General features: G+C 32.8%; 1 protein-coding gene across 50 annotated transcripts in view; it reads right to left on the bottom strand.

The window, feature by feature from the left end:
- LOC114341578 (extracellular matrix-binding protein ebh) overlaps positions 1-21,990 on the bottom strand; it is a 369,628-nt gene that overhangs the window by 311,275 nt on the left and 36,363 nt on the right. For all 50 annotated transcript variants that reach the window (XM_050657458.1, XM_050657487.1, XM_050657456.1 and 47 more), the window contains one exon: positions 711-1,002. In XM_050657458.1, the coding sequence (XP_050513415.1) occupies positions 711-1,002 (292 nt within the window). The remainder of the gene's footprint in view (positions 1-710; positions 1,003-21,990) is intronic.

Raw genomic sequence — 21,990 nt, 5'->3', positions numbered from 1 at the left:
AATACACCGAGTCACCTCTTGGTATCCGAGAACGTATTCCAGCGTTTTGCAAGATAATAAAATGCTGCTTCCATAGAAAATTCTGTATATATGTGTTATTGTCAAGGCTCGAATTTCAGGCACTCCTAGGTTTGACTAGGCAATCCTCAGGTCTGACTGACGGTCTTATTCAAAGCCCTAAATAAATTACAGTTTCGGCCACCAGACAGCTACACGGGATATAAAACAATAATAGAAGGGATTGGTTTGTAAGGCGCCGAACTTTGTAAAATAAACCAAAGAAATAAATCAAAAATTAAGGCCATGGAAATGAACTATTGGAGACGATGTTGCCGGTTCACTAGACTTGATAGGGTGAGAAACGAAGATATTAGGATAGAAATGGAAATCGACCTAGATATAATAGACACAATCGAAGCCAAAAGACTCAACTGGTATGGACACCTTCAGAGAATGCCTGAAAGTAGATGCCTAAAAAATAGAAAAATGGACTCCACCCACAAGAAGAAAACGAGGTAGACCAAGACGATCCTGGAGAGAAGATGTCGAAGATGCAATGACCGCCAGAGATCTAAAAACTGAAGATTTCTTCGACAGAAAACGCTGGAAATTAGGATGCATGAAGCGGCGTCAGCTGTAGAAGACTCCCTTATTATATTATATATTATATACTATACATAAAAGCAAAATAAACTTGTAAATTGGCTCACCGTCAATTCAGAGCTGCTTCTTATTTCTACCAAGAACCTCGTTCTGGTTCCAACTTTGACTGACAAATCGTTAAGTCTTCTTAAGAAAGCTGGAGGTTCATCGCTATCTTCGTATACTCCTACTCTCAATTCGACATCTCTAGAAACAGAACCTAGAGGTGACCTCGCAGTGACTGTGTACAGACCGGCGTCGTCTCTGTGGACGTTGTCCAGTGCCAGTTGGATGGTGTTGTTGTTAATCCTAAGTTGTCTTCTTCGTTCTGGTACGATAGGTGCTCCTCCATCTTTAGACCTAAACAAAAAAGAAGATATATATAAGCGTTTTATATTCTAGATAGGAAAATAGCTACTTTATGGTGGTGTAAAACCAACAAGCTACCCCAAATAATAAAACAGATGGCTCTATGTTACGTCTCTCTCTCTCTCTCTCTCTCTCTCTCTCTCTCTCTCTCTCTCTCTCTCTCTCTCTCTCTCTCTCTCTCTCTCTCTCTGTCTCTCTTGTCGTTTCCCTATTGCTGAGGATCCTGATTTCTTCCAATATTCCTAATAGACCAGGGTGCATCTGTAAAAATATTAGTACATTTGGACGTTGAGAGGTGACTCATTTTTTTTGCAGAAATTGCTTGAAAATAACTCCAATAATAATATTTGAGTTATCTTCCCTCTCAAAAAGGTCCGGAACATTGTTTAAATAATCAAAATGTCAAAAAATGAAGGAAAAATTCGATTTTTGCTTCGTTTTTTGATTATAACTTTAAAAGTATTCATTTTCGGGAAAAGTTTTACTAACATAAACGTTGCGTAATTAAATTTCCTACAATATAGAATTGGTTAAAAATTTAAAAAATAGTCACCCTTGTTGCAAAATAGCAATAATTGCGAAAAAACTATACAAAAACAAGTCTTCGCATTTTACGTTTTTTAACCATTTATGCTACACTTAGGACGTTCATATTTCACCCAGAAAAACTTTATGATACAGTTAAACAATACTATAAATTTCATTAAGATCGGTTTAATAGATTTTGCAAAATAAATTTTGCAATCCAGCTTTCGTAAAAAAATTCATTTTTTCAAAATGTTGCAGCACTGAAAATAATACAGATAGCAAGTTGAAATTTTTTTTGCTTATAGAAGTGTACTATGCCTTTCATTTGCAATTTGCAAAACTAAAATCTATTAACCACCACGGCGTCAGGAATTTTTTTAAATAAACATTAATACGGTAATAATGGCGGTACTACGCGCAGGAGAGCGGATAGTTTGCTCTGATTGGGCATTTCAATGACCTTTGATAATGATTGATTCATTTTAATTTTTATTACATTTCGATATAAATAAATAAATTTGTTTATTGCAAAATAAAAACACATACTCTATCCTTTGAAATAACACTTGTTTTAGCAAAAATTTTCTTTGTTCATATATTTTAACTTAGAGAATAAAAGTTTATTATTTTTAAACATATGCAATTGTTTAAACAATATTTCATAATAAACAATAATAAAATTAGTTTGATTTTTGTGGAATTAAAATATTAAAATACAACAAAATATAGAGTAAGAAAATAATATATTAGATAAAGATTCCAAGAAATTTTGGTGGAAATCAACTTGTGTGAATCAAACACCGCTGTCCTGCGCGTAGCACCAAAAATTATGTTTATTTAAAAAATTTTCTGACTCCCGTGGCAATTAATCAATTTTAATTTTGCAAATTGCAAATGAAAGGTACAGTACACTTCTATAAGCAAAAAAAAATTCAACTTGCTATCTGCTTTATTTTCAGTCGTGAAACATTTTGAAAAAATGAATTTTTTTGCGAAAGCTGAATTGCAAAATTTATTTTGCAAAATCTATTAAACCGATCTTAATTAAATTTACAGTATTGTTTAACTGTATCATAAAGTTTTTCTGGTTGAAACATGAAGGTCCTAAGTGTAGCATAAATGGTTGAAAAACGTAAAATGCGAATACTTGTTTTTGTATGGTTTTTTCGCAATTATTGCTATTTTGCAACAAGGGTGACTATTTTTTAAATATTTAACCAATTCTATATTATAGAAAATTTAATTACACAACTTTTATGTCAGTACAACTTATCTCAGAAATGAATAGTTTTACAGTTATAATCAAAAAACCAATAAAAAATCGAATTTTTTCTTCATATTTTGACATTTTGATTATTTAAACAATGTTCCGGACCATTTTGAGTGGGAGGATAACTCAAATATTATTATTTGAGTAATTTTCAAGCAATTTCTGCAAAAAAATTTGAGTCACCTCTCAACGTCCATCTCAAAACAGATGCGCTCTGGACTATAACAATGTTTCTCCATTGGTATCTATCTTCAGAATAGAATAGAATAGAAATATGCTTTATTGTCATGAAAAATTGTACAATTTTATCGACAAAGCTTACAAAAAGTCAAGAAAACAAAACAATAACAATTCAATTTACTAAAATTACATAAATCTTCAGTATAAATTAAAAAAATAATAATAATGAAGTTAAACAGTTAATCAATTGCAAAATTTATATAAATTGCAAATTGCATAGTCTACCTAGTAATTAAGTTTAAAAGTTAAGCTGCTGCATATAATATGACACCCAAATATAGATGAAAAATAATACATATTAAAAATACTACTTGTGCAAAGGGTACTGTAATTTCTTAGTTATTGATTAATAGACCGGTCTAGTTAGACTCAAAAATAGGAGTGAGGCTACAATAATTACCATCAAGCTGAAAATTGGCATGATTGTTCAAAATACCATCATAAATGAAATCTAAAAAGTCCTCATAAATCCGACCCCTGCTAAAAAATTTACGCGGGTCAAAGGTCACCAAATATGGTTTTTAGCGATTTTCAGCGAAACAGTAAGTTTTATGGTAAAATTAGTTATAACAGAAATGTAGATTAGATAATTATCTATAAAAAATATCTTAATAGTTTTTTTCCTAAGAGGCACTGTTTTTGAGATACAACGATTCAAAGAGTTGAAAGACTTCTAATCGTCATAATATAATATGTATTAGTACACCAGGTATATACATCACTGAAGCTGTAATACAAGTAAACATAATATTCTACGGTCAACTTAACTTATATTACACATAATAATATAAGATTATAAATATGATAATGTTTCTACTATACAGCTTGCGGTCTACCGAGGGATGCAATCCATAAGCTGTATTATATTACAGTGCCAACAAAAAAATCTTTACAAAGTGAATGTAACGCGAAAATAATAAGAACTATTTGAATTTTACGGCTTAATCCCAACAAAAATACAACAAATGACAAAGTATTAACTTATAATAATTCTTTTTATTTATGCGCCTTAGTTCAATTTGCAAAGATGGGTTTTGTCGGAATAAACACGTTCGTCAGCTAATCTAATCACCCTACCTATTCTCTTCTCCGAAGGGTTTGAACATAATAATGAAGGACAACTTTCTAGGCAAAATGTTTATTGCTAAGTACTAATAAATATTTATGCAAATAACACCGTAATTTTCCTGGGTGGCGAAATCCTTCAGGTAGATGACACCCTCGAGGTATTAATTTGTCTTGAGTACTACTCCGGAGTGAAAATGCGTGTTAAACCTATATTTTTTTATCGTGTATTTCGTGTTATTTTCATTGTTATAACAAAAATGTCAGAATATTGTTTTATTTTCGCGTATTTGCGCGTATTATTTGACGTAATGATAATTGAAACAGCCATAGAGCAATTCAATTTAACAAATACAACTATTGTTGTAGGTGAAGATGTAGACTTGCTCGTATTACTCACTGGTAGAACTCCAATCGAAAAAACTATCCAATAAAACCTGGAAAAGCTCAACACCAATCGGAAATATATTCATCGAAAAGTTTATCTACTTTTGCAAAATGTCAAAATCCTATACTATTTTTACACGCAATAACTGGCTGTGATACGACATCTGCATTTTTCAGGAGGGGTAAAACGACTGTTTTTAAAATGTTTGAAAAACAAGATTTACTTGAATGTGCTGAAGTTTTTAAAAAAACTAATTCAACTCCACAAGAAGTTATTTCCAACGGAATTAGCTTTCTTCTCTCTATGTATGGAGCGCCTAAGAAAACTACGTGCTTAGATAAGTTTCGATATGCATGTTTTTTTAAAAGTACTCGAAACAAAAAACAAGTGCAGTTATCTTGTCTTCCTTCAACCTCAGCGGCTGCTCATCAGCATCTTTTTTGGGTATATTACCAAGTTCAAGTGTGGCTTGGTTATCAGCTAGATCCAAAAGACTGGGGATGGAAATTAGTCGACAGTTCATTAGAACCAATTCAAACTTTACTCCCCCCTGCGCCGGAAAAACTCCTGAACACAATTGTTTGCAACTGTAAAAAGGGATGTAGCGCTAAATGTGGTTGCAAAAAAGTTGGACTGTTTTGTTCGGTAGCATGTACTAATTGTCAAAACCGGTCGTGCTCCAATGTTGAATCACCAACAATTGAGGATTCATTTGATTCTTTCGAGGAGCCATGCGATGTGTCATTATTGGGACAATTTACTTGCACCCAGGATGAACAAGAAGAAGAAGAACAAGAAGAAGAACTAGAAGATGAAGAAGAGGAAGAAGAACAATGAGAAGAAGAACAAGGGAAGCAGATGTATTAGAAAATTATGAACCAGTTTGATAAATTTCCCTTTTTTTAATTTATACCGCTTTATATAAAGTTTAATAATTTTTAACCCTTGCCAATATCAATTATTAAATAGCTTTAAATTAAACAGAATCATAACAGATCCGTGGAATAGGCCTACTGGGAAAACCACGTTAAAAAAACGCGCTAAGTACACTACCTCAAAGGTAATGTGGAAACGTGTGCGCATATTATGACGATTACCACTTTTTGAATCGTTATATCTCAAAAACGGTGGCTCCCAGGAAAAAGAAGTAATAATGCATTTTTCATAGATAATTATCTAATCTACATTTTTTGTTAGCACTAATTTTACCATAAAACTTACCGTTTCGCTGAAAATCGCTAAAAACCATATTTGGTGACCTTTGACCCCGCGTAAAATTTTTAGCAGCGGTCGGATTTATGAGGACTTTTTAGATTTCATTTATGATGGTATTTTTAACAATCCTGCCAATTTTCAGCTTGATGGTAATTTTTGTAGCCTCGGATGCGTAAGTTGACCGGGGTATAAGAAAATCTTCTACTGCATAATATGGTCTTTCGGATAGGTAGGCTTTTGTCAGTTTACGGAATTTGGGGAAAGATGCTGCAGATTTAAGTTGTAGAGGGATATGCTTTTAAAGTTTTTTTGCGGAATATAATATAGATTTCTTTACTAACTCAGATGACGGGGTCGGTAAATAGACGTCAAAGGTAGAATTTCTCGTGAAGTAGTCATGATTAAGTCTTGGTGAAAAGATATGTAGATGTTTACAAATTAAGCAAACAGTTTCTAAAATATATAAAGATGGAAGGGTTAAAATTCTGTGATCTTTGAAGTAACTTCTACAATGTGTTGTTCTTCTGAGGCCAAACAGATACCTTATTGCTCTTTTTTGTAATTTAAAAGTAACATCTAATTAAGCAGCTGTACTAGAACCCCAAAAAGGAAGACCATATCGAAGATCAGACTCGAACAAGGAAAAATATGTTAGATTAGAAGATGCTAAATTGAGTTCTTTCGAAACAGATCTTATAGCATAGCAGGCTGAGGCTAGTTTCTTATTTAACAAATCGATATGATGGGACCATTTGAGCTTGCTGTTTAAAAAAATACCAAGAAATTTTACAGAATCAACGGTAGAGATCTGCCTGTTATTAACAAGCAGTGGTTGAAGAGCACTTTTATAGGATAATGCTACTGTCTTATCCACGTTAAAAGAGAGTAAATTAGAGTCAGACCAGGTTTTTATCATAAGGAAATCAGAAGTTATAGTTGCATGAAGAGATGCAATAGTTGAGTTGCTCTAAGTGATACTGGTATCATCAGCAAAAAAAAAATTTCCTATCAATTTTTAAATTAGTGACGTCATTTATAAAGATAAGGAACAGTAGAGGACCCAATAATGAACCTTGTGGTGCTCCACATACAATTTTTTTAAGACTAGAGTCAGTTACATTTGCTCTAACTAAATGTTTCCTATTATTCAAGTAAGATTGTAACCAATTTAAAAAAAATACCCCTAATTCCAAAGAAATTTAGTTCTTTAATCAAAATGTCTTGATTTACACAATCAAAAGCTTTGGCATAGTCACAGAAAACAGTGGCAGTATAAAGATTATTGTTTAGTGCTTGGTAAACCTCATGAAGCACAGACAACATGGCATCATTAGTACATTTATTAGTTAAAAAGCCGAACTGATTTTGGGATAAGATGTTGTTATCAATGAGAAAGGACATAAGTCGGGTTTTTATTAGTCTCTCAATAATTTTGAAGAGTACCGGTAGTAAGGCAATTGGTCTATAATTGCAAGCATTAGATTTTTCACCACCCTTATGAAGAGGAATAATAATGGTTATCTTTAGGCACTCTGGGAATTTACCTCTTTCAAAGGAATCATCAATTAGTGAGACTAGGAGTTCCAACACATTTTCTGTGAGATTTGAGAAGATTTTTATGGATAGTCCATCAGTACTAGAGGATGATTTGCTTTTGATACTATTGACCGTTTGGATCAGTTCAGATTTATCGATTGGTCTTATAAAGAATGTATTCGAATACACTTCTGAATTAGGGAGATAGGAAAATGGGATCTTTTTGCGGAAAAATAGTAAAAGTTAGAAGTTATATTTTTACTCACATTAAGTTAGATTTTTATTAGTTAAATTTTATTCACATTTTTAATCTAACTTTACTTTTTTTAGTTGAAAAAAATTAGAAACAAATATAAATCTAATTTAATATAACAAATATCAAAGTGAATAAACTAGAACTGCCGTAATCATGTACTAAATCAATTACAAATACATCATGTAAGCAAATAACTATACAGTCGGAAAAATGAAAGAATACCCATGAACGAACATATAAAACACGCTGTATTTTCCTGTCACCGTGTCACAAAGAAAATTGTTCAGTGCAAGTACATGTAACAATAATTATTACATGTAATTGCGCTGGCCAATTTTTTGTGTGACACGGTGACAGGAAAATACAGCGTGTTTTATATGTTCGTTCATGGGTATTCTTTCATTTTTCCGACTGTAGCTATTATCATCACTAACTATAGACTGGATTGCTGCCAAACTACTGTTCGGGTACAAAAAGATTAGGACTGCGTGCTTAATGATTAATAAATATTTTAATAATCGTTCGACATACTGAAACAACTCTAACAATAGGTTTCACATACAATTTAAGTATCTTCATAATCCAAATACCTAAAATTTTATTACAACATTGTTGGTGTATTAGATTGATTATGTTCAAAATAAGAGAGCTAAAAAGAACTACAACGATAACGGAATTTTATTGTCTCATATGGTAATGGACCTCTCAATTAAAAAAAAACGCGAAGTGCTACCATTTAAATGGGTGCGTTTTTGAGAAAGGGGTGAATTAGTCCCTAGGCACAGGGTGAATTGGGGTGAGTTTTATGCACTACTTTTGGTACAAACACGTCTACAGGAAAATTGTTCCAGGTTAAATTCAATATCTAAATATCACATTTTAAAATCAAACAAATCTTTTTTTAACAAAAATATACTCAAAAGAAAAGCAAGAAAAAAACACGAAAGAAAGCACTTTTGTTTTTTGCCTCATAACTTTTTTCCACAGGGATATAGGAATAAGTATTGCATCAGCGAAAATTAACTTCCATCATTCCTCTTTAAAATTACATTTGGAAGAAGTTTCTAAGATTTATAATTTCCGAAACAGAATTTTTCAAAGTTTACCGTTAGAATAGAATAGAATAGAATAGAATAGAAATATGCTTTATTGTCACTGAAAATACAAATTTTATGGACAAAGCTTAATTAAAGTCAGAAAAAATAAATAAATAATATCTAACAATAACAATAACAAATACAATTTTCTGAAATTTGATAAATCATCAATATAAAAAAAATATACATAAATACAAAATATAAGTTAATAAAGTAAAGAAAAAAAAAACAAAATCGATATATTGCAACAATTTATAGAAATTGCAAAGTGAATATACAACAAAGTAAACTATTTATAGACATAGGTTTAAGGATTAAACTATACGTTTAAGGATTTTTGATATTTTTTATGATTATTTTTGAATTTTTCATTATGACCCTTTTCTTGTATATTTAGGTATATACATTGGAAAAAAACATGTTTTCTTTACTTTAAAATAGGATATCCAAGGGTCTCCGTAATTTAAAAAAAAAATTAATTTTATTTCTTTTTTTTTTCAAGTAGAAGAATATAATTGCATATTATAACATAATTTCATCTTATAACATAATTTTTAATTCCAAATAACTTTTCTTAATAACACTTTTCGATATTGTGAAATATAAAGGTACTTTACTCTTGAGCGAAATTTATATTTTTTAACATACCTCGTACACTATTGATAAAATTATATATCTGATGATTGCATCTTATGTTTTAGACTATGCAGAGCATTTTATAAAGACGAACTTTTTTTCATAAAGTTAATAATAAAAAAGTTTTCCACCCACCTCTACCGAAAGTATACTTTTCCGGACCTGATTGTAGGGAGCAAAGTTGTACTTTTCCTCCCTAGGGAGGAAAATATTTTTCCTCCCTAGGGAGGAAAAGTAAAAGTGACGTCATAGTATTTCATTCATGAAATATAACTTATTGACGCCCTGTGCAATATCTTTTTTTATTACTTAAGTATCTATACATTTTAACGTTTATTTATAAAACACCCAGTAGTTTGCAGAATGGTAAAAAACAGTAAATTGTTATTTTGATTTAACAATGTTTACATTAATAATTTTACTTATATTTGACAGTTGACAGTTATATTGTACCTACTTGTTAGTTTTAGTTTTAATAAATTTTGTTGGTTAGTTACATAAATAAATTAAGTAAAAATGAAAAAATGACTTGTTATTTGAGGAAGGTGGAAAAACCATATGTATAACATGGGAGTAAAGTGCCTTTTCCTCCCTTGAATGATTACTGCCCTCCGCTACGCGTCGGGCAGTAAACTTCATTCTCGGGAGGAAAAGTAGCACTTTCCTCCCTTGTTATACAAATAGCTATTTCCATATGGTTCCAACTTAGTGGGACTTATTGCACGTATATATGTCACACTTTGAAAAAGCATATTTTGCTTAAAAAACAGCCTATTAAAAATACGATTTTTTACAATACACCTTTTTAAAGTAAAGAAAATAAGGTTTCTTTTTTATTGCTCAATGTATATAAACTTACGTGCATAGAAATCGGCCCACTTAAAAATTTGGTCAGATTTGATGTCCCATATTTCCTAAACCTGTTGGACGATTTAAGTGATTTTCTAAACATGTTATAGCCTGATTCTTTAAAAATACTACTGTAATAATATTCTTGCTAAACAGGTAAATTTTCATTTTATACCGGGTGTACCAATCAAACTGTGTTTATTTCTCAAAGTTCGCATCACCCTGTAGAATATTCTAGCATTTACAAAATACTGAAATTAAAACCCAACTATAGCCTCAGGTTTTCTTAATATTTTGTTTTTTGATTCATTCCTTTATGTTGGATAATAAAAAAGTTACGTACTTTAACAACTAGACATGTTCTTCATCAATACACGGTGTTTCTAAATAAGCGCGAAAAATTTTAAGAGGTAATTCTGCATGAAAAAATAATGACAGTTGGCTTTATAAACGTATGTCCGCATATGATTCGTTTCCGAGATACGGGATGTTGCATTTTTTTACAAACTGACGATTTATTTTATTGCTTTAAAACCAGTTGAGTGATGAACATACTGACCACTAGAGAACATCTACGATCTAGAAAAAACAGTTAAGCTGTGAGAATTTTGGATGGCCCCTCTATGTGGAGCTTAGCCTGTCTCAAACCTCTACATCTGGTCCAGGAGTCCTGGAACCTCTGCAGAAGAAGCTCCCTGAGACTACCCCTACTAGTACTGAAGGGCACCCCAATCACAGGTTCCGGTCCCACAGGCAGAGTGGATGAGCCCCGTCTTGTCAGTGCGTCAGCCCATTCGTTGCCTTCCATACCTGTGTGTCCCGGTACCCATACCAACCTAACCCTGTTGGTCAGAGCAACATTATCCAGTGCTCCCTTGCACTCAAGAACCAGCTTAGAGCTGATCTTGGGCGCTTCCAAAGCCCTTAGCGCTACCTGGCTGTCAGAGCAGATATAGATGGTTATGCCTGAGCAAGCCCTGTCTGCAATCTCCTGAGCACATACCATACACTCCAGCACCTACCGTTGAGCATTACGACAGATTAGTGTGGGTTTTCGTTCTATCCAGTCATACCGGTGAGGAAATTGAACCAAGAAGGAGGATAAAACTCAAATTGAGGGCCATGCTGTCCTGTACCATAGAAAGCACAGGACAACACTCGATAGCCTGTCTAATTAGGTGGGAAACACCTAATAGGACAAAGTAATATGCTCATAAACAAGATTTGAAATGATGAAAAGATCCCTAGCGACTGGAAAACCGGGATTATTATTATTATGTCTAATCTAAAAGGGCATAATCCTTTTGTGACAAAGATTCGTACTCTACATTCCACTTTTTCAAAGGTTAAATTTGCTCAAGAAAACCATTCAACTTTTCAGAAACAATACAATTTCACTCTTAACATTTCAATTATTTTAAATTGACAATTTTCTAATCCTTTCTAAGATTTTTACTTTTTCAATGGCTTTTCGGTTTGTCGGAAAACAACACATTGTGTCGTCCTGTCATCAATGCCACGCTTTTGTTTTTTCAAAACCTTCGTTACAACATGCTTTACTTAGCAGTGTTGGCAATTTGCCACCAACAGGTGTGTCGAAACACCAGGAAAAGATAATATAGCCGCATAGGTACCTAGTTACCCAATTCATGTGTCGAGTTGACCGACAGAAAGAAGTTCATTGCTGCTTTCAATAATTTACGAGTCTACAGTGATTTGGGGGGAAATAATGGGATGGTATTTTTAAACGCGGAAAGGAAACATACGAAGACTTATGCTTGATGGTTATTTATAGAGATTGCACAAATGCATTAGTTTGAAGAGACAATAAAGGCATAATTTATGAGTAGCCATATAATTAAAAAAGTCTGCATCCTCGTAATACTAGAATGCTGGCAAACAATATTTTTGTTAAGAGCATAATAAAAGATTAGAAAAGTCTATGTGAAATGAGGTTTTTAATAGCAAAAAAAATCCAAAGAACCGGAGAATTAGGGCCAAACCAGACGGCCACTCTGCAGCGCTACTCTGTGGATCCACAGAGTGGCTGAAACAGGCGATTTTCTAGCGCCGGCGACTACGCTGCGAAGTGGATCGTTTGGAAGGGTGCGGCGTTTAATGTAATGGGTGAGAAAAAACAGTAAGTTTAATCAAATGATTAAAAACTTGCTGGCTAATACTTTTATACTTTTCAAAAAAGGTGTGTTCGTCAAAATCAGTGTTTGTAATGTCCATAGTTTTAAATATTTTATAAAATTTCAACGCTTTTGAAAAAATACCAATAAACTCCATAAATGGAATTAAGAAGAACCAGACAAAACAGCTATATCACAGAAAGAAGCACATCAAAAATCAACCAGTACATCTGGTATCCTACAGGCGTAAAATAGTTTGATACAACCTGACAACTGAGTGAAAGTGAAAAACATGTTAGCTTGTAACCCCCTTTTAACTGATATCTTATCGTTTTGTTTTCAACGACAAACAATAAAACCTTTTTTGACCTAAGATGGGACCCCACTATTTAACATAAATAAACAAACAAGATTGTAAGTATTTGTTTTGTTCAGTTCAAATGCATCCAGTGTATAAGAAAATGTAAATATAAATAGAGAAAACATTTCTTATGGGATTTGTTCTTTTCGATAGGGCTACCTTCTTTAAAATCAGAAACAAATAATTCAAAGATGACGTCCCACGCTTTTCCTTTTAATGCCCTATAAATATGCCCTCGGGTTCTTGTATCACATATTTATATCCGGTCTGTTTTGCACTTCAATCAAAAACCGTTCCGAATCGAAATTCATTTTAGGTGCTCACCCTATTAATTCTAGTAAACATCTGCTGCAGCTACAAAAGGGGTCCGTCTGAATGGCGTTTGCCACTAGTGGACGCCACTAGCAGTGGGGCTCGGCAACTGTGGCTGGCCACAGTCGCTCGTCTGGGGTGCGACGTCTACTTCACATAAGAACCCACGGTAAATCATCGGAAGCTGCTTTGTGAATCCACAGAGTAGCGCTGCAGAGTGGTTTGCGCCTTAAAGATCTCTAAAGGTCGGTGCATATAATCATACACGTATAGTTTCCGGCACGTATAGTTTCCGGCACGTAGCGTTTCCAGCCAGCAATCAGACTGGGCGTTCTCATTTTCATACATAGAACATTTCAGTTTGGTCCGGTGAAGACGTGTTCTTGCTTTTCGTGAAAAAAATTATGTGCAATTGCTCTTCTAGTTGACGATGAAGAAAGCTAGTCTGTATAGTAAAGAGAAGGTTTGCAGTACATCCAAAGCCAAAAAAAAAGAAAACAGAAAGGCAAATACTGGACTATATACAAAGAATTACTTAATAACGATGAAAACTATTATGGATATTTTTAGAATGAATAGGCAGGATTCAGTTTGAATATATTTTAAAATTACATCTTTGATTAAAAAACAAAATACTACATTTAAGGAAGCCATAATACCTAAAGAAAAACTAGCTGTGCGTTTAAGGTAAATAAATTTAAAAGTCTGTTAACAAAATTAACTAATTTATTTCTAAAACATGAAATATGAAGAGTACTAGAACATATTATTTAATTACACGTGCTTTCGTTAATATTCTGTAAAAAAGGTTCATAACAATTTCGGATATTTCATGCTGCAGGTGATGTCATCGGCGTAAAAACATTAGAAATCCTTATTGACGTTGAATATTCGGGGTCCGGACAAATAATCCCGGACAAAAAATCTTCACAAATTATCCCTGGACAAAAAATCCCGGACAAATAATCCCCACAAAAAATCCCGGACAAATAATCCCCACGGATTATCCCTGGACAAAAAATCCCAGACAAAAAATCCCCGGACAAATAAACCCCGCACAAAAAATCCCCACAAAAAATCCCGGACAAATATAATCCTCACAAAAAATCCCGGACAAATAATCCCAACAAATTTTTTTGAACAAAATATCCCCACAAAAAATCACCAAGAAATACTTATTTGCTGCCGAATAGTTCTCTAAAAGTTTTCCCGAAATTTTACCAAATTTCGAATTATCATTTCTTAAACATTAACTTACTTAAACTTACATGACAAAAAAATGTGAGTTTTCTCAAAAATCTTGTAAGATATGGGGAACATGGCCTATTATCTGTGTGCATCCATGCAAAACTTTTGCCCTATTACGAATGTTTAGCTTTGTTATGAAAATGCAGAACACAGGGCCCGGATTACGAACACTCGATACGAATCGTATCCGCCATGTTTTCCCATAAGGCGCTACGGTAAAACGTGGCGGATACGATGCGTATCGAGTGTACGTAATCCGGGCCCAGGTTTTTGACATAGCTTTTGAAAGCTTTTGAAGCAGGTTTTTTAAATGTTACTTGTATTGGATTGAAACCGATGACTAAATATTTTTCGGTATTACTAAAAAGATTAGCCGAAGAAATAATTGGTGACTACTAGTGTGATTTCAGTCCTTGAAGATAGACTGTTGATCAAATATTTACTATTAAACAAATGTTTGAAAAGTATTGGGAGTATAATAAAGACGTGCATCAGATCTTTATAGATGTCTAACAGGATTATGATTCAATTAATCGTCCAATACTATGGACTTCATAGGGGGGAAAATATCAGCGTAAATTCTGGACTGAGACAAGGTGATCCGTTGTCCCCATTATTGTTTAGGAGAGGTCCTTAGAATACGTCATGCGAAAAATTTATCCAAAAATAAAACCAGACATAGATTTTCGGGGATAGGCCAGTTGGGAGAGTGTCTGTAATACGGCCTAAAAAAGGTGGAAAGATGCAGAAACATCGAAAACAATAGTAAACGCGGACAAGACTCTCGAAGAGTTATAACGCCATTGATAATGATAATGACTAAATATTTTTGACGTTAAATTTACAAAAAGGAACAGCATATGGATTACGAACACTCGATACGAATCGTATCCTTTGTTTTACCGTAAGGCGCTACGGTAAAACATGGCGGATACGATTCGTATTGAGTGTTCGTAATCCCACTGCAGGTTGTTTTTTGTATTACACGCAAGATTTTCGTTTTCAGGACCAGTAGTTATCATTACGAATAGGCAATGCTTTTAACAAAGTTATTCAAAGCAGCGTGAGCAAAAGATTTAAGCGAATAGTTGCAACATGATTCCCACAGCCTTAGCTCATTCCCCATATCTTCCACGATTTTTGACACACTCTTTTATCATGTAAGATGTGAAGTTTTCGGCATGGAGTTGGAATTGGAATTCGAAATTTGGTAATTTAAATTACAATGCATGCTTAATCTTAATTGCTAATCATTATTTTCCTGCCGAAAAGCGGTTTTATGGCCATTGCTATAACTCTTAATAACTCTTAATCTTAATTGCTAATCATTATTTTCATGCCGAAAAGCGGTTTTATGGCCATTGCTATAACTCTCATGCACTGAGGCTGAAAAACATTTATATGAGTCGTTTGCATTCACGGGAAAACTTTTAGAGAACTATTCGGCAGCAACGAAACTTTTAGAGAACGAATTCGAAATGGTAGAAAGATTTACATACCTAGGGGCAATAATATCACGTAAACCTATCATTAAAGAAGAAATACAAGATAGAATAATGGCAGGCAATAGAAGTGTACATGCGCTTAATGCAATGTTGAAAAGCAAGTTTCTATCAAGAAGGGCAAAAATACAGCTATACAAAACAACTATACAGACAATAGTAACATACTGCAGTGAGACATGGACAATGACAAAAAATGAACAAAATTTACTGGAGATCTGGGAAAGGAAAATACTAAGGAAGATATATGGAGGAAAAATAAGGGACGGTTTATGGATGAGAAGATCAAATTATGAGTTAAAGCAATTATACAACCAACCTAATATAATAGGAGTGATAAAGGCTCAGATACTTAGATGGCGAGGTCACATTGAAAGGATGCCAAACACGAGGACTCCAAAAAAGGTACTAAACTACACTATAACTTCAAGAAAGGGAAGAGGAAGGCCGAAAAATAGATGGAAGCAAGACGTCGAAAAAGATTTGGAAAGAATGGGGCTAGAGGGCCAAAAAAGAAAAATGAGTAACAGGAAGGAGTGGAGGAAAATCACATATCAAGCCAGAGAAGAGCTCAGCACATAAAGAAACGTGAAAATGAAGAAAAAAAACAAACTTTTCAAGCCATGGGCCTCTAAGGCCTTTAGTGCTATTATATATATATATATATATATATATATATATATATATATATATATATATATATATATATATATATATATATATATATTATATATATATATATATATATATATCCATTGTTGCATGCATTGGTTCACCTACTAATTTATTAGCATCTTTTTTGACTGAGATTTTGACCAATGCATATGTCTCTAATGAATATGACGTAAAAAGTTCTTTTGATGTCTTTAACAGCTTTAACAACTATCAGTTACCTGAGGGCTATGTTATTATCAGTCTGGATGTAGTCTCTTTGTTCACTAATGTACATCTAGATGCAGCCTTAATAGCTGTTGAAAACAATTGGAATTTTATTAGTTCTCATTGCAATATTAGCTTGGAATCTTTCAAAAAACTCATCTCCTTTCTTTTTAACAACACCTATTTCACATTTAATAATACTGTGTTTAGACAAACACAAGGGACTCCTATGGGAGGTACTATCTCTCCCATTCTGGCCTGTTATGTGATGGATCATTTACTGGATATGGTGATTCCAGAATTGTCCTTCTATATTCCTTTTGTTAAAAAGTATGTGGATGACTTAATCCTCGCTATTCCTAGCAATAGATCAGCTGAAATTTTGCAAGTATTCAATAGTTATGACCCTCTATTACAGTTCACAATTGAACATGAGGATGATCTATGCTCAGTCCCCTTTCTTGATACCCGGTTCATTAGAACCCATAACAACTCCCTGAGAATTGACTGGCATAGAAAACCTCATAGTTCTGGACGTTTTCTTAACTATTGGTCATATCATCGACACTCAATAAAAATCAACTTGATTAAGCAAATGAAGGCTAGAATCATAGCTATCAGTGATCCTTCTTGCCATCAGAAGAACCTGAGAATCCTGTCTAACCTTTTTATCGACAACTCTTATCCAAAACACCTAGTCACCAAGATATTATTCAGTTTGACCCCTGACATAATACGCCATAATGATGAGTTGCAAATTACTGTTACAAGCGGAGAACAAAATGCCAATTGTTTATATACTTCTTTAAAATACGTGAAAGGCATAACACCCAGACTGGCTAGACTGTTTAAAGACATCCCTAACTTGAAAATAGCCTTTAAAACATCTTTAACTTCACGATCTATATTTTCAAAGGTTAAGGACAAGAGTGACATTAGGGATTGTTCTAACGTTGTCTACCAGATTCCCTGTAACAACTGTAATTTGGTATATGTTGGACAAACCGCACGCAATTTAGGTAGTCGTTTAGTTAGTCACCGCAGTGATAGCAGATTATATCCTGAAAGATCTGCTCTTGCCGAACATGTTAATAAAGAACATCACAAAATGAATTACGAATCGGTCAGAGTTTTAGCTTCTGAATCCAACTATACTAAAAGACTGTTCTTAGAGATGGCTTTCATTTCGCAGAATTCTAATGCAATGAACAAAAGGAGTGACATAAATCAATTAAGCTCTATTTACTCATATCTATTATGTTTGGACAACTATCCTCATTTCAATGATGTCTTATCAACTGATTCATTGTAAAGTTTCCAGCTTTCAGTACATTGAAATGTAAATTATTTATAATTTTGGTTTTTAACTTCAAACAAAACTCTGGTAAATTTTTGATGTGTATTCTTAAAGTATTAGTACTACATAAGACAAAGAAAAAAGAAGAAGTGGTGTCATTTGCGTATGTCCAGGAATGACATTGACTTCTAACCTCACATTTCACACTTGCCGGCACACGTGGCATGTAAACCTTTTTAATTGTCTTTTTCTTATGTGTTAGTGTAGAAAATAATTTGTCAATTTGGTCTTTTACACCATGTATTTTTTAATATTTGACTCAATCAATGAGTGGTGCGTGAATTTGTCACCTGTGAGTATAACATCCACGGAAAGCAAATCTCAATAACGTAAGTTTTTAAACCTTTACACCTTGTACTGTATGTTTTCGAGGATGCTGTACTAACAGTAGCACTTTATTTCAGTTATTCCTGATGATGAAAATAAACATTTTCGAAAGCTTGAAACTTAGTTAAAAGAGTACACTTATTTCACCGCTGCATATCCCAATAACCTCAGAATTCTATATATATATATATATATATATATATATATATATATATATATATATATATATATATATATATATATTCGGCAGCAAATATTTCTTGGGGATTTTTTGTCCGCGAATCTTTGTGGGGATATTGTGTCCCAAAAAATTTGTGCGGATTATTTGTCCAGAATTTTTTGTCCGGTGATTATTTGTGGTGACTTTTTGTGGGAATTTTTTGTGTAAGGATGTTTTGTCCAGATATAATTTGTGGGGATTTTTTGTCCGGGATTATTTGCCCGGGGATTATTTGTCCGAACCCCAATCTACGATGTAAGCACAGTATTTTATTCGGCCCTATATATTAATTGAATAACATCCTCTCTGTTAATATCTATATATAATTAAATAACATATTCGTGGCGAGTGTCATCTGTTTTTTAGATTTTTGGCGACGTGCCTGACCGATTGTGTGTTTGTGTCTACTTCAAAATAAAAATAGACATAGTACCATTATAACAGACGCTAATCTTTGTGTTACATTAAGAAGAAAATTTTTCATGTTATTTATGTGAAATGTGAATCAGACATTTTTAAAATTTTTAATTGACCCGATTTTTTCCGAAGCACAGCCGTGACACACAAAAAAAATGAAAAGTTGAAAGATTCAAAAGTGTCATAATATGTTTTTAAAGGAATAGTAAAATTAATTTTTATAGTAATAGAGAATTAATCGAAAAGACAGTTGAATACAACTGAGAGTCTGATCCTGGCAAAGGCATCATTAACTGTATCCTGTCCATTATTTCCAAAATTATATATAGTTTAGTTCTCCAGGCCTAGAAGGCCCATGGCTTGGTTTACTATTCCTTTCCAATTTCGCCCATTTGCTGCTTTATTTTTCCAATTTGTGATTTTAAGTTCTTCTATGTCTCTTTCAACATCTTTTTTCCATCTGGTTTTCGGTCTACCTTTCTTCTTCTTTCCTCCTATTTTGGGAAGTATCGTGTTTGGCATCCTTTGGATGTGTCCCAACCATCTCAGTCTTTGTAATTTTATGATCCCTACTATATTCGGTTCTCCATACATCCTCTATAGTTCTACACATTTGGTCTTCTTATCCACATTCCATTCCACATCTTTCCGCCAAATATTTTTCTGTCCCCCCACACTTTAGGCATGACCTGCTCGGATTTGTTCATCGTCCATGTTTCACTGGCATATAATACTATAGGTCTTATACAGGGTGATTGATTAGTAGGGTAAAGCTCAATAGCTCCGCTATAGGAATAGATAGCAATAAAAGTTAATAACACAAATTTTAGCCACCTTTGAGGTGGCTTTTTACATTACAAAATTAGTTAGAATGTTACAGGGTGTTCAATAACACAGTGGCAGACCTAACTTATGTTTTTCTAAATGGAACACCCTATATTTTATTTTATATTCGAAATCCTGTTAACTTCTCCATAACAAAAATATAAAGGTTTGTAATGTTATACAGGGTATTTACAAAGTTGTAACCAATTTTGTATGAAAATCGTAACAAGTTCAACTCCCTATATAAATCAAAATAAGCACAACAGTAATGGTTTATTAATGCCATATTTTTTTATTTATTGTCAAAATTTTTAAGAATTATTGATATTGCTAATTTTCTTTATATCAAATAGAGGGTGAGTCAAAACGCAAGTACATTATTTTCTCAGTAATGTTAAATAGAACACCCTGTATTTTATATCATTATTGAAAAGTAACATTAACGTACTTTAATTTTTATATAAGATTCCCTATGCCCTTTATTAGTTTTCGAGATATTTTCATTTTTCAGAGCAAATTATTTTAGGTGTTTAAATTTATCTAAATTTTAAGTAAGCCATGACTGAATTGACAATTGAAGATTACCTATTATCAATCCGGTAATCAATGTAACACTGTAGCAAACATTTTACATTTTACAAACAAAAACATAACCCCTACATGCAACATTTTTGAAACAATTAAAAACTATATTTTTATGTAAATGCAACAAATAAACAAAGAAAATTAGTAATAAATTTTACAAAAAACACACAAACACAAAATACAATATTTTGTGAAGACAATTAAACACTACTTTTGTATGTAAATATAACAATGTAACAAATAAAAAACGAAACATAATTTATCAGTAACACATTTTGCAAAAAAACATGTTTGAAAAAATTAGAAGCTACTTTTAATAAAATATTTTTAATATTTAATTACATAAGGTGTTCAAAATTATCTCCTAACACATTTATGTACGCCTAAAAACGATCATTGAATGAGCTATTTACTCTACGGAGCATTTGCAAATTAACATATCGAAATACACTTTGTATTCTATTTTTCATCTCATCCCTTGTTCTTGGAGGTATTTTATAAACTTCATTATTAACGTAACCCCAAAAAAATAAGTCCAGTTTATTAAATTCTGTTGATTTGGGTGGCCACGCTACTGGTCCATTGAAAAATGAAAATATCTCGAAAACTAATAAATTTAGACATAGGGAATGATATCTAAAAATTAAAGTACGGTAATGGTACTTTTCAATAGTGATATAAAATTCCATTTAAAATTACTGAGAAAATAATGTAGTTGCGTTTTGACTCACCCTGTATTTGATATAAAGAAAATTAGCAATATCGACCATTCTTGAAAATTTTGACAATACGTTAAAAAATATGGCATTAATAAACCATTGTTGTTTTGCTTATTTTTATTTATACACGGAGTTGAACTTGTTACGATTTTCATATAAAATTGGTTATAACTTTGTAAATACCCTGTATAACATAACAAACCTTTATATTTTTGTGATGGAGAAGTTAACAAGATTTCGAATTTAAAATAAAATATAGGGTGTTCCTTTTAAAAAAACATAAGTTTGGTCTGCCACTGTGTTATCGAACACCCCGTAACATTCTAACTAATTTTGTAATGTGAAGCTCAAAGTTGGCTACAATTTTTGTTATTAACTTTTATTGCTATCTATTACTATAGCGGAGACATTGAGCTTTACCCTACTAATCAATCACCCTGTATATGTCTCTTATCTTAGCCCTTCTATACATGTTCTTATTTCTTAATAAGTTGTTTAGAGCAAAGATACAACAATTACCATCCATAATTCTGGCTTGGATTTCTTCTTTTATATTTGGTCTCATAGAGAATATCCCTCCTAAATATTGGAATCTTTCTACTTCTTCGAAATTATATATTTTTCCTTCTGTTTTTACTGTCAGATATTGTCCTTGTATGTATTATCGTTCTATCCATTCCATATATTTAGTCTTTTCTTCATTTATGAGGTCGAACTAGAAAAAAGCCCAACATTGAAACAAAATGTAAATACATATAGAAAAGCTAAAAGCTGTTAAATCTTTAGATGAAGATGAGTCCACAATAATGTTATTAGTAGACAAGAGCATTACAACTATTATTTCTGACAAAGCTCAATATAAAAAAAAATTCAAGAACTAGAGACAAATTGACCATACACAAAACTATAGAAGAAGGAGTTTTCAGTAAGAAGATACCAACACTAATAAGGAACAGCAGGTCAAAGATACATAATTAACAATAATACAACACATAACTAATAACAATAAGTA

Source organism: Diabrotica virgifera, chromosome 8 (assembly GCF_917563875.1).
Source record: "Diabrotica virgifera virgifera chromosome 8, PGI_DIABVI_V3a".
Lineage (NCBI taxonomy): Eukaryota > Metazoa > Arthropoda > Insecta > Coleoptera > Chrysomelidae > Diabrotica > Diabrotica virgifera.
Note: the sequence above shows the minus strand (reverse complement) of the source record. Positions and strands in the feature narration are given on the sequence as shown.